At 40.5% G+C, this 14,982-nt stretch overlaps 1 protein-coding gene across 1 annotated transcript in view; it reads right to left on the bottom strand.

Annotated features, from left to right (window-relative positions):
- Positions 1 to 14,982, bottom strand: part of CYHR1 (cysteine and histidine rich 1) — a 58,328-nt gene that overhangs the window by 2,713 nt on the left and 40,633 nt on the right. Inside the window, exons 4-5 of the mRNA XM_044669477.1 lie at positions 4,875 to 5,113; positions 1,195 to 1,406 (exon numbers count right to left, since the gene is read on the bottom strand). Of these exons, the coding sequence (XP_044525412.1) occupies positions 1,195 to 1,406; positions 4,875 to 5,113 (451 nt within the window). The remainder of the gene's footprint in view (positions 1 to 1,194; positions 1,407 to 4,874; positions 5,114 to 14,982) is intronic.

Genomic DNA, 14,982 nt, shown 5'->3' with positions numbered 1-14,982 from the left:
TGCTGTTCTTCTCCGGAGGGCAAGAGACTCCAGGGCCCCCAAGGAACTTCTCGTCTCAGCCCAAGGGTCAGTCATTTCTGGGTAACAGAAAATTAGGTACCCTATCCCATCTCAACTCAGACCCACACCCATATATATTTTTAGTTCATATCCACATTATCTAACCTAATACACTGACCAGAGAGATCTCCAAGAGTTGTGAAAGATTATCAATGAGATAAGCAACAGGCCAACTTACCTGGGTCTACAATACATCTCTGTCCAGGATAAGGCATTATGGGGTAATGCTATTTGCCAATTTCTCTTAATTATTTTTCCCCAATCCTCCCATCACCCCATATCCCAAGAATTTTGCCCCTTAATTCCCTGATCTTGGGGTTAATCAGTACTTAAGCCAGGATTCCTAGGTACCTAAGGAAGCAGAGAATAGGCTCAAGGTTGGGCCACAGCACACAGCCAACCAAAGACAACCCTTGCTTTGGCTCCTCCCTGACTTCTAAACACCAGGGGAAAAACTCACATGAGATGAATTTGGAAGAGACCTATCACATACTTCCCCCTCCCAGGGCCAGGCCGCCAGCAAGGAGAGGACTTGTAACACCCACTTGGGTCAGGGGATTCTCTTGAAGCACAGGATCCTAGCCAAGAAGGCAGACAAGGAGTGTCTGTCAGCAAGCACACTGTCAGATGTCACTTTGACTTTCAAGAAGACAAAAAGGGTCATAGCAACAGTTTCCTGGATTTCAGATTCTAAGTTCTCCCTATTCTTTGGTACTTTTGCAAGAGGTTGCATCTACTATCTTACCTCCAACAAGGGGATGACCACATCATATCACAGCTCAGCCCAGCACACATAAATCCTGTTCTCCAAGGAGTCTGAGCAGCTTCAGCATCCTCTGTCACCCTGGACATATGTCTCTATTTCTCCCCTCCTCCCCTAACATGCCATTCTAGTCAATGCTTCTAGACCAACCCTCTACATTCACTGACAAGAGAGGGAACACACAGGTGAACTACATTTCCATGGCAGAATGGGTTACAAGTACACACTTAGTACAATGACTGAAGACAGTCACTGTTCAGCTTTTTAGGAAAAGAGGGGCCTTGGGTGAGATACATGACAAAATATACTTCAGGAAACTTTTCAGAGGATGAGGAGTTCCCAGGGCCCCTCGCAGCCTCTCAGATGATTACCTGTGTAGCCGATCTTCTCAAAGCTGAGCAGGCTGAAGATGCTGTTATATAGCTGCATCTCCTTCTTGTGGGTTTGGTCCATCTCATCCAAAATCTCCATTAGCTCATTGCCAGTCTTGGTGGGATGTGTGCACTCTGCTTCATGCACAGTCAGCTCGTGGAAGGGGCCCTGCCACGGGCAACCGATGCGTTTGTATTTGCACTGCGTGACCCTGCCAGAAAGATGACACACATGCACATGTGCATCACTGGAGACTCTGGACACAAAGCATGCACACAGAAGGCATAGCCAAAGATCCTGCAGGCGTTAAGGCAGAGTGCAGGACCCTGCCTTACCCCAGCAGTGTCACCTGGGACAACCCAAGGGCATGTACAATGAAGAACCCTGAATTTGTTCTGCCCTAAGTAATCAGCACCAGCCTCAAATCTTGGCACTACAGGTTAGTAAATGTGGTGTCCTAGATTCATAGCACACACAAATTATCCTGTTTTTGCCATATCTTTCCATCTTCATGTACTACTACAGCATCACATAGGTATACGATGCTAGTACTACTTCACTTTTGCACTTCAAAATATAATGAAGACTTTTTTGGTTAAGAAAAACTATCTACCCCTATTTGAAGTCTCATGTTCAATTCAACAACTGGTTTAAGACATGCTGTGTGCATGCAATTCTATGCCTCCTATTCAGTGTTCCTAGTTTTATAGTTCTTGAAGGCAATGAGGAAGTTTGAAGATAATAAACTAGGCAAAGAGGTACCCGAAGCCTTGTAATCAGGCAGTCAATGTCCCAGCTAGGAGACTCCTGGTACTGTACAAGCTCAAGCCCTAAATGACTTCTAACCATGGCTGGGGCTAGAGTCATGGTCTTATTTCTACAAGAAAATCTGACAGACCACCTCACACTTTAAACTGAAGTCTGTAACTCTTAAATTGAATCAGAGTAGAGAAGTGGTTGGGAAGGGAGGAAGCATGGAGAAGAGCCAAATCAGACCGCCAGGACAATGAGCCCTACACAATAAAACAGGACCTTTCTCTTAAAGTGCTTCAGGCTGGGAAGAGCCCTGACCTCAGTCACTGGTCAGGATTAAACTGACAATCACTAAGGCTGAACAGGAATCAAATAGTTTGGGAAAGGAGATAAGAATGGGGAGAGTAACAAAAAAGAAGCATTTTCCTTCAGCCAATAGGATACTCATGGTTTCCTAAACCCTATTTGTCAGCTCTACTATTAAAAAAGATCAAGAAAGGCCGTTGAACAGGGCACATGGATTAGTCTTCTTGAAAATTGAACCTTTTTTGTTACTTGCAAAAAATCTTAAAACTAAAACCCAAAAAAGCATTTTCTTGACTTCTGATCTAGGAAAAGTAATAACAGAATTTGTGATAAACTAAAGAGCTGCCTATCCCAGAACCAGTATATAGCGACTGGTCACTATTTGACTATAAGCCCACTGCTTTGCAGCAGGAGAGTATCAAGAGTCACCCAGAATCACAATCCCAAATAGATTTTTTAAGATTTCGGCCAACTCCAGGATCCCCTAGCTCTACTGAAAGGCCTACTTCCTAGCCCACCAAATGCCCAAGGTCAGTTCACAAGTAGAGACTTTGGGGTATTTTCCAGATGGCAGTCTTCTTCCTCCATGGGAAGGACTAGACTAGATAACCAGGCAGCATGTATCAAAAGTATATAGAAGCACGCCCAGAGGATAATTCAATAACTGGAAACTAAATCTTAGTCTAATGATCAAGGACTAATTATTTAGCAAAGAAGTTCAAACACAGTAAGATAAAGGAAATGGAAAGATGAACCAAAACCTATTTTAGCTATAACATAAGAAAGAGCTGGTACAAGTATGAGACTGTACCACCAATTTCTGAATGGGGACACTTTTCACAACTTTCACTCTGGAGGTAGGATTTAGAATTTCCTTTAAGAAACCCTCAGAAGGCTCACTGAGTCATCAAGCCTCTTCTGGAGTTTCTAAATTCCTCTGTGAGGCTGAAGCTGCAATAATTTCTGTTCTGCTTTTAAGGCCTTAAACTGTGACTAAAGAATTAGAGGTATGCCTACAGGGCTGAGGCCTATCCCATCCCCAGAGTGCAAGATTTTGTTGTCTTCTGTCTTGTTCCTCAGAAATATCTCCTTGATCATTTCAGAAATGTCATTCTGGAACCATTAAGTCAAAGGGAGATGGGGAGAGCAAGGAATTCAAATTATCCACATTTTTCATTAACTTGAAAATAACCAAGTTCTCCCTATCCTTCTCCTCTTACTTAATGCTAACCATGGCACAACAGCTCCAGGGAAGCAAGGTTGATTTCCAGCAGAGTATTCCTATATTGAGACCAAAACCTGAGAAGACTGGTTCTATCCCTTCATGTAACCCTCTCAGGGGGTCTCAAACTCTACCCACCTCTAGGAAAAAAACCAAACCAACCACAGTTCTCTAGTATCAGAAGAGAACTGAAGGCCAAATATCTCAAAGCAGCCAAAACTCAAGCAAGATGAATGCCAGTGGGGATTAAGCAAGGTTTGTAATGCCACTGATTAAGTACAGTAGCCTCCTCTTCTCCATCCACACTCTGAGACTGGTTTGGCAAATAATGGACGAGCGGCACATGATCTTCTTGAATCTATCTTCCTTAGCATCATATCAGGAATTTAAGCCAGTCTTCGGGCAATAAGCCAATGGCTTTTATCCAGGATAAATGGATTCCATTTTTTTTCTGGACAAGACAGAATTTGGTGCTATTACACAGAGGTTCCCCAACAAGCACCCCCTCAGAAAAAGTACCCTCATGAGTACAAGAATGAATATAAGAAGAAAGGATGTAGGAAGGGCTCATGTTCCCCACAGGATTACTTCAATCTTTGGGAAGAACTTTGGGTCAGTCTGGGCCTTTGGGAAATGCTTTGTATAGTTAAATCAGGCCTGGCCTAGTACTCCAAGAAAGAGAATGGTAATGAGGGACTCTATGGAAAGGTGTCTCTCTCTCTCCAATTCCAGGTACAAAAGGCAATTCTTAATATCCCAAATTCACTGCCAAATCTCCCACTTTTGAAGGCAAAATGACCAACGACTGAGCTCCAGAAGCAACTTAGTTAATAGCCTCTTTACTACCAGGAACCAGATCTAATTGCTTCACCACTGCTATGAGGCCAACTACCAAGCCTCAGAGCCATACCTGTCCAAATAACATCACCTATCCTAGCCCAAAACCAAGAAAACCTAGTTAACACTGAACAGAGATCAAGTTAAGACTCCCATGGAAGGTAATAGGGCCTAACCTCAAAGGTAAGAAGTTTGCCCTAAGAGGCTCTTTTCTAGAAAGATGGAGGAAAAGAAAATGGCCTGTTCCTAGCTTTCATGAGGTACCCAGTCCACAATGCCAGGTCACCACTGCAAAGGAATAACAAAAATATTTCTAACATGTTACGGTTACAAAGTCTGTCCTCACAACAGCCCTGGGAAGTAGAGTATGTAAATTCAACTCCATTTTACAGGTGAAGAGACTGAGGATCAGAAGTAGAGTGACTGTCCCAAGGTCAGACAGCTAATAAGTGGCAAAGCCAGGGAACTGAGAAAGCCCACTCCAATAGGGCTGTGACTTACTGCAAAAGGGGAGGAAGGTAGGAAGGAAGGGGCAGAGAGCAGCCACTGGGGGCGCTTTACCTGTCCTGGCACTCCTCTTTCTGATGCCTCTCCAGGAGGGAGCGGGGGAACTGGCGCATGCAGAAGCCGCACTCTGACGGCAGCTCACTCACTGCTTTTTCCACAGCCAGGTTTCGGCAGCAGAGGCTCTTACTGATCTCACAACGACAATTGGGGCATGTGGCCTGTTCCTCCTTCAGCCGGGCATCTGCTAGTAGGTGGATAAAACAGCCAGCGCACATCAAGTGACCATTAGTACACTGTGAAGAAGGAAAGGGAAATGGAGCTTCATAGACCTGGTGGGTACCCACACAAATGCATGCGCGCAAGCGCTTCCTCCAACTCCTCCCACGAAGCCCCAGTGTGAGCACAGGAACCACACAACTGCACAAAACCAGCAACATGGCCTGATTCAGGCTGGTGGGGGTTCAAAGGGCAATGCTGTAGATAGGGCAGTCTCAAAAGACAAATGCAAAATGACTTTTCACTCAGTCAAGTGATTCCAGAGGATGTTTACTTCCTCTTAGATTATGTGCCTGCAATTAAAGTAAGCAGTCACCAGGGAAGAGACCATGGTCCCCAGATATGAAAGGGCATGGTTTTTTTTTTACTCAATAGGTTTTCTCCAAAACAAAAATAGTACCATTCTTTAGTAAAGTAAGCAAGGAGATTCCTTTAACCATTAAAAACTTCTAAACTTGATTTCCTTGTTAGAATGTAAGCTCCTTGAGAATAGGGATTATTTCATTCTATTTGTATCTTTTTGTATTTTTAAGTAACTGCTATATGTCAGGCACCTATCACAGTGCCCGATATATAGCAGACAATTAATACTTGTTGATTCTTTATGAAGAGAAAATTTCCCACCCAAAGTAATGCTTTGCCTGCCTGAGAAATAGAACAAAGATGGAAGTAGAAGTAAACTCTTCACCCAAACTCCTCTGGGATTCCAGTACCTTCCAAAGCATATTACACTGGCTCTAAAGCTTAACACAAAAGGGAGATAAGGTCTCCCCACAAACCCACCCCCCTCCTTTAGTCATTTGTATCCCCCCCCAAACTAAGTTCTAACCATACAATTCTCAGGGAAGATTACCTCAACAAGGCTAATAATCTGCTGAGCCATCTTGAGTCAAATGACAGAATTTCAGAAACAGAAGGTATGTAGGAGGCAAAGTAGTCTAACTCAAAAATGATCCTTTTTACAATATAACTGTGTAGTAGTCATCTAGTTTTTATTTTAAGAGCTTCAGGGTAAGGGGGAACCTACCACCTCCTGAAACAGCCTCTTCCACATTGAGAAGAGTTCTAAAAGTTTTTCCTTATGACATAAACCAAAATCTGCTTGTCTGAAACTTTTATCCATTGCTCCTTCTTTTGTCCCCTAGAATCCAGTAACACAAATAGAACCTTTTCCCCTCCCCCAAAAGAATCCTTTGAATTACCTCAGTGATTCCCAAGGGGGGGTAGGCCAAAAAAGTTTGGGAACCACTGAATTGCCTAATGACAGTTCTCATATCACCTGAGGCTATTCTCCAAATTAAGCCACTCTGGTTCCATCAACTGATCCTCAAATAGTACTTACTAGCTGTTAAGACTATAGGCAAGTCACAGTTTCAGAGTGCTTCAATCTTATCTATAAAATAGCGATAATAATGTCCACACCACCTTTATGATAAAGTTGTTGTGAGGAAAACTCTTTGGAAACTTAAGAATGAATAAATAAATGTGATACCATTATTAATGAAGAGAGTATAATGCCTTTGAAGAGGGCTTTCAGAAGGAAACAGTGTCAAGTACTGCAGCAGTAAAGAATTAGAAAGAAAAAGTCTTATATGTGGTGGTCATATTATTGATGACTTCTAAGAAAGCAATTTGAAAAGAGCAACTGGAACAGAAATACGTTGTCAAAATGTGGAGAATATGTTATTTTAAAGACAAAAACAAAGAAAACCCAAGTTGGCTACCAAGTCTGCCATCCTAGGTGCAATTCACATGGAAGAATTTTACTTTCTTTTTCCAACAATATTTCCCACTTCCTTGCTCTCTTTTGTCTCTCCCCAGTAACAGATGTGATACAGATGTGATATGGAAGGCTCTCCAACATCCTTCTACTCAACAGAATAGATGGGAATAACCTGGTTCACTGAGATCCACAACTAATTCAAAGACTTCAGTTTTCTCAGTAGGAAAAACTGACTGACTTGATAACTCTTCCTCTGAGCAACTTTCTACTGTTTTATTAGCCAGAAAACTTGTTAAGCAGCTGAGGAAACCTAAAATGGTTCAGAGGCAGCCAACAGGTGGAAAACAGCAAGAGCCATGTCAGGAGCTATATTATATATATATATATATATATATACACACACACACACATATATATATGTACATATATATATACATATAGGCAGCTATAGTTCAAATTAATTTGACTTTTGAAACCCAAATGACTAGACTACAAATTTTTTTTGTTTTATTCCTTTTAAGTGTGGTAGGTTCACTCACATCCATGCACCCCACCCTTCCCCAATAAAAAACTCAGTCCTGCTTTGTGAACAAGCAAAAACAAATCTTAACAGTTGGTTCCTCCCACAATGGGCCAGCACAGAGAAATAATTGGGGGGGGGAGGTGGTGTTACGAGTCAGTAAAATAACTTCCCATCAAAAGTTACACAATCCAAATAAAACAGAACTAAACACCTCTGAAAGTGAGAAGTCCCTGGCTAGGATAGAGAAAAGTACATGAGATCTGGTTCAGGTAAGCCAGCCACTGGATATACTTGCCTTTCCTTTTGTGCCTGGCACACTGACAGACTCATCTAATAAGGTGTATTTCCACCTCTCTAGCAGAATACTTCCCTGAGGCTCTGGGGCATTCTCTTTGCTGCCATCTTGATTTATGTATCTGCAACTATATCCCCCACTCCATTTCCTAAAAGGGCCTTCTGCTAGCTAACTATACTACACACATGTCAGTAAAAAAAAAAAAAGACTTCAAAGTTACCTTATATTACCTATCTATGTAATAGATGGGCAATGTCAGTAGTGAATAAAAAGAGATGCAGAGGTGGTGGGGGGCCTCATGCAAGGTTCACAGACCACTTAGTCAAGGCCAAAAAGGGCTGAGGGGCATTAAAAAGTTACCACAAGTCAAGGCAGATGGAATTGGAGTGTCATCTGTTGTAAATCTTAAATTAAGAAGGGCAATGGTTTTATCCCTCTATGCACTACTAGCTGTAAGTGTTAAAAACAGGAAACCTATCACAGAGAGGGGTGTGGCAAAAACATTATTACACAGGTAAAGGACTCCTATTCCCAGATTTTGCTTGACTTGAAAATATTTCTTATCATCAACTTGAGCTAGTTTGAGAATACTATCACAAAATGCCTCTAAAGTGTTTTTGAATTCCAGGAAAAATCATCACTTTTGGATCTTCCAGTGGAATGCTGGATGTATTTTCTTTTCACTCAGATTTGTTATTAATATTAAACACGCAACAAAAATTACTAAATGCTAGTTTTTATGTAGAAAGGTATAAAAGCAAGTGAAATTACAGAGTATTTGGGGAGCAATAAAATTTATGCTTATGTGCAACCATTCTTCACATCTGCCAAACTAATATTTTTAAAGTATAGTTTGGATCCCATCACTCTTCTGCTCGAGAAGCAGCAACGGCTCCCAAGTGCCTTTAGAATAAATATAATACAAATTTCTGTTTGAAATTTAAAGACCTTCACTGTCTGGTTCTATCCTATCTTCCTTTCCCTGCCCTCCAAGCTCTTACATTCCACTTTAGAATCAATACTATATATTGGTTCCAAGGCAGAAGAACTAAAAGAGCTGGACAATGGGGGTTAAATGACTTGCCCAAAGTCACATAGCTAGGAAGTGTCCGAGGCCATATTTGAATCTAGGACCCTCCTGTCTCCAGGCCTGGCTCTCAATTCACTGAGCCACCCAGATACCCCCTTATCCTATCTTTCTAAACTGATTTTATGTTAATCATCTTCACTCACATTAAGCTCCAAATTAGCCTACTTATTTCTCATACCTAATATGCCATTTCTTCCATGTCAGATGCTCTCCCTTTCTCAGCTCTGTCTACTGGAATCCTGAAAGTGCCACTTCCTTCAAGAGATCTTTACTGATTCCTCTATTTGTTAAGTTTCCCTCTCACTGCAGCCAATCATAGGATATCTATCTTGTATAAAGCCAATATTAATTACATATGCTGCAGCAGCCATGTAGGAAGTAAGCTCCTTGATGGTAAGATATGTAATTTGTTGCCATGGTGTCTGGAAGAGTGCTTTGCATATAGTAGAAAATGAATGCTTGTTCATTATGGACATCCTGAGGTAATCTTGCTTTTCATGAAGGAAGGGTATTGAAATATTAGAATTGGTTTCCTTGAATGTTTGAGGTCCATGTCCATAAAAGGATGGGACCTTTCAGGGATCTGAACATGAACAGCCTGTGCCTTCTGGTGTCTGAATTCTACTCCCAGCCTTGGTAATTGTATCTGCCTTTCCTCTGGCTAGCTTATCTTTAATCTGTAAAGGAGTTTGGTGAAGAAGTAAATTCATCTGGCCCTTTTGCTAACTCTTCTTGATTCTCATCTGTGCATCTCTTATTACCTCCCAGCTCTGTCCAAAGCTAGGCCAATCTTAGACCTGTTGATCTTTGGGGTTCTGGTCATGGGCAGGGAAGCTAGAAGAGAACTTACAACTCATTTAGATTCTCATCCCGTACCTGGCAAACCCACTTCAATTAAGTTACTTTCATTGGGTACTGTTACTAGGCACTAGGGATACAAAACCAAACTGCCCATGCAAACAAGAAGGCCTGCAGTTCCTGCTTCAACTACATGACCTTGGGCTAGTCAGTCACTTAAACTTTCAGTGAGAGCTAAAGGCAGCTGCAGATCTGTTTTGGCAGAGAGAGTCCCTCACTAGTAACTCCCTATCAAGATTACATCAAAGGTCAGTTTACCTGAGCTGAAAAAACTGAACAGGCCAGCTTTTTATTGAAGAAGTGACTGAATGTGATGTGGAGGGATGGTGAAGAGAAGTGATGACTGCAAGGTTCTGAATCCAGGTGACTGGAAAAATGGCAGTGTCCTCAACAGAAATGGGAAAGTAAGAAGTTGTTTTGGACATTTGTTTTTGAAATTTAAAAACAAAAACAAAACACCCTTTACCTTCTGTCTAAGAATCAATACTGTATATTGATACCAAGGGCAGAAGAGCTAGGCAATGGTGTGTGTGTGTGTGTGTGTAAATGCCTTGCTCAAGGTCACATAGCTAAGAAGTGTCTGAGGCCAGATTTGAACCTAGGACCTCCCATTTCTGAGCCTGGTTCTCGATGTGCTGAGCCACCTAGCTGTCCCAGTTTTGGACATTTTGAATGAGATGCCTATAGGACAATCTAAGTACTAATCAACCAATCAATAAACATTTATTAAGTGAGATAACTATTCAGCCACTGGAGAAAGAGCAGAGTGAGAAAGTTAAGGGTCAGGATATGGGAGTCATCTGCATAGAGATGATAGTTGAATCCAAAAGAGTTGATGAAATTAGCCATTAGGTTTCAAAGAGAGCCATGGAGTACACACCACGACTAGGAACAGGTCAAGGTTGAAGCGCCTGAAAAAGAGATCATGAAGAACTGGTCCTGACAAGTAAAAAGAGAAAGAAGAAAACAAACATTTATTAAGCACCCACTATGTGCCAGACACCAAGTTAAAGTTTTCCAGATATCTTATTTGACTCAACAACCCCGAGAGGCAGGTGCTTTTATTATCCCTCTTTTAAAGTTGACTTGCCCTGGGTCACATGGCTAGTGTCTATTGCCATATTTAAACTCAGGTCTTCCTGACTCTAGTCCCAGTACTCTATCCATAGTTCTCACCTTGATACCTAGGGTGAGAAACACAATAGAGCACTGTCCCAAAATGGGGGAAGAAAAAATCTCCAGAAAGAGTATGGTATAGTCAACAATGTCGAGAAGTCTAGCTGTATGATAGCTGTGAAAGCAATGGATTTAGCATTAATAAAGAGCTTACTAGTAACCTTGAAGAGAGTGATTCAGTAGGGGGGGATTCATAAGTCAAATTACAAGAAAGTAAAAAATCTGAGGCAACTGAAAACTGATAGGTTTTTTAGAAGTCTGGCTATGAAAAGGAGGAGAGAAACAGCAGGATAGCCTGAAGGAGCAGTAAGGTAAAGTGAAGATTGTTTATTTTTTTAGGATTCAGAAGATCTGAAAGAATTTCTAGATACCAAGAAAGGCAATGCAAAATTAGAGACTGAAAATGAGGGGAAAAGAAGGAAGCTCCTGTAAGGGATAGCATCAAAATAGCATGTATGTTGTTTGGGAATTGGGACATCTTAACTACTGAGTTTGGAACAAAGGAAAATAAGGGAGATGTGACTATTATTTCAAGTATGGAATTGGGAAAGAAAGGAAGCTCTCAGTAGAAGACCTTGATTTTTTTCTGTAAAGGAAGAGGAAGTCCTTTGCTTCAGGTGGAGGACAAGGAAAGAAAGGTGACTTAAGAAAAAGCATAGTTCAGAGAGAGATACAAGAATACTAGGGTGTAACTATGCAGACAGTTAAGATACAATAACAAATTTGTAGCAAATCCAGTCATCATATTTCTATGATTTCTCCTGGAAGTACGTAGGTAGGAGTAAGCAGAAAAGGTAGAAAGATGGTAGCAGTAGCAGTAATATAAAGTAAGAATCGGAAAGGATTAGATGACCATGATAGGTCAATGGGGTAGGGAATTCAAGGATTAGGTAGTACAAGGCTGAACTGGCTAAGTAAAGGGTTAAGATTTTAAAAGGAGGTGAGACTAGAGCAAGGGTGTTATGCAGGGAGGAGTAGAGTGACAGGAAATTGTCACAGAGGGATCTGACTCAGATAAAGGGAGTTATATGGATTGTGAAGGTTGAATACTTGTGAGTGAAATCAAGGATATAAGCATCCCTTTGAGTGGCTAGGGTAAAGTGAAGGTACAAATCATTAGGAGCTGAAAAGGAATAAATTGGGAATCAAATGTATTTTGAGAGGAGATCAAAATGGAAGTTGAAGTCACCAAGTATAAAAGGCAGGATTTGAGGGATAGAGGAAAACTACTGAGATGAGCACAGAACTCTGAAAAAAGAAGAAAAAAGAAAATAAGAATTTATTAAAGTGCTTATGTGCCAGGCACTATACTAAACACATTACAAATAGTATCTCATTTGAGAAGGATGGAAGAATGACACAACAGATAAAAGTCAGTAGGAACTGAAGAAGGTGACATTTAGATCAGGACTTCAAAAGAGGAGAGGCAATTGAATAAAACTGGTAGTGAGATCCCAAAGGGCTTGGAAATGTGTAAAGAGCAGGAAATATACATAATTCTCCTCCTGGCCTAGTATATGTAGGAAAGGGGAATAAGGACAAAAAAAAGCTACATTTCGGACTGCAAGGAGCTAGAAGGATTGAGAAAGAGTTCTAAATAGGTTAGCTAGTTTAGTAAGATGAAAATAAAATGAGTAGCTCTATAGTCACGCAGCCATTTCCATTACAACTAAGTTTGTGTGTGTGTGTGTGGTTTTTTTTTTTTAAAGAAATTCTTGGCTGTCTTCATTAAGAACAATGAGCAGCAAATCAATATAGTTTTTGTTTATTCAAGCAATGAATTATGTTTTTGCTTAAAATTTTCTTTCCCCAAGGTATACAGTAAGTATAAAACACCCATTCTCTGACTTTCCATGACATAAGCAGGAAAGGTACAAAGCTTATTAACTGGGCTTAGATGGTTATTTTACACACACACACACACACACACACACACACACACACACACACACACACAAAACCCTCATGTTCAAACAATACAGTAAAACAAAGATTCCAGTAAAGAAGAGAAATATCAAAAACAAACTAATATATCAACACCTATCAATCACGTACAGCCTGCAAGTAATGCTGAAGGTAGTTTATAGAGAAAGACTATTAGCTCCTCCCAAGTCTCCAAATTACTAAGCCCTTACACACAGTTACACACCTGGAAACTAAAGACACTGATTTCTGCTATAAGCAAACACATGCATCATATGGTTTTTCCCTTTCCTGACCTAGATTTTAATCATCTTCCCTTAGTTAACTCAGTTTCCTGGATGCACCTGTTCCACAGCAATGAAGGTAATAGTATTAACACCATGCCCATTATACAAGATGAGCTCAGTGGAGTCTGTCTCTTTGGCAATTCAAACACCATGCCCTAGATCTGGACATCCCAACCTATTCATTTGGTGATTCTCATTATCCAACTACTCCACATTTCATAATTCCTTCCTTTTCCACTAAAAGAAAAGATTAAGCATTTTCCCTCTTCTTCAGACCTAACAAAATAGTCTGGTAGGGAAATGGAGAGAAAATATATGACAATGACTAGTTTCTCCCAATTCTATGCAGGTCAACACTCCCCATTATATAACAGACCTATCTGGAGATATGATTTATAAGAACTCCAATAGAAGAGAAAATGCTCAAAACCAAAGGAAATACTAACTACTCATAGATGTATAGGAATGAAACACTCAGGGTCATAATTGGAAAGGATCCAAAAGAAGGACACATGCACTTATTCAGTTACATCATCCCAATATACACTTAAGCCACTTAAATGTGAAGATGCTCCACCAAGGAGACTTCATCATCTTCTGTAGTTCATAAAAGAAATGGAAATAAATTAAACAGTTTGGTGCCCCTTCTGTCTCACTGTCAGTATCTGCAGCAGAAAGTATAAAAACACTGGGGGCTAGCTTATTCAACAACAAGCCTTATCAAAATTTTTGTTTTCCTTGTGTCTTAGCTCATAAGATGTATGGTGACAATGTTTTAAGACTAGACTCACTGAGAGCTAAAAGACCCTTTCCACTTATCAAACATTTTAAAAGCATCTTCATCACTGAGCTTGCCACTGAGAAAGATATAACATTTAAATAAGCAATAAAGTTCTATTCTAGTTGGACAGAATGCCTACTCCATGTTCATGCAACCAATCTTAATAGGGTGCCAATTATGCACCTAATGTGTACCAAAGGAAGCATGAAAGGTTTCTGCCCTCAAGGAGCTATGTATTTATGAGTAGACCAGACAAACATACATTAATAATGCAGTACATAGAACAAATTTCTCATTGTTAATGCTGAAAACATCGTTTTCACTTTATTTTGTGTTTTTTGAAGTGCCTAGTCTATGCGCCTGTTATCATTCACTACCAGCCATTCTCCTACCCTAAGCAAACTCCTTGAGAGTAGGGATTGTTTTCATTTTTACCTTTTATATCCCAAGCATCTAGCAGAGTGATGAGGATATGGCAGGCACTTAATGCTTAAGTGGAATTTCTACCCTATTCAGAATAGCAGTCTCCTATAACAGAAAAATGATAACCTGGCAGTCCCCTGTGATAGTCAGCATTTATATAATGCTTATGGTTTGCAAACCAGCTTTACAAATACCATCTCATTTTATCCTATTAACAACTCTAGGGGGTATTATTACTATCTCCATATAAGGAAACTGAGGTATACTTGAATATGTCCCCTTTTTTCCTCTGACACTGCTACCATTCTGGTTCAAGCTCTCATTACCTCATGCCTAGACTACTGTAATAGCTGCTGGTGGGTCTGCCTGCCTCAATAAAATCCATCCTCCATTCGACCACCAAAGTGATTTTCCTTAAGAGTACACCCCTCTATGTTTCTGCAATAAACTCCAGCAGCTCCCTATTATCTCCTAGATCAAATGCAAAATCCTATTTGGTATTCAAAAGCTCTTCATAATCTAGCCTCTTCCTACCTTTCCCATCTTCTTACACCTTACTCCTGAACAAGCTGTTTGTTCTTCATTTTGAAAAGGACCAAAGACATTATGAAGGTGATGTTATAACTGAAAAATAAATTGTATTTAAGTAATACTGTTTCATAGTAGTCAATCTCATTCTCTTTTCCAGAATCACTGAAGTCCAGTGGCAAGATAAAAGTCAGGATTGGCAATGGCCCAGAATGCAGTGGATGATATTGGCATCTTCAATGTTTAACCAAGTTCTAAGTGCTCCACAATGCCTGCTTC

This window comes from Gracilinanus agilis, chromosome 1 (genome assembly GCF_016433145.1).
Source record: "Gracilinanus agilis isolate LMUSP501 chromosome 1, AgileGrace, whole genome shotgun sequence".
NCBI lineage: Eukaryota > Metazoa > Chordata > Mammalia > Didelphimorphia > Didelphidae > Gracilinanus > Gracilinanus agilis.
This window is presented reverse-complemented; position numbering and strand designations above follow the sequence as displayed.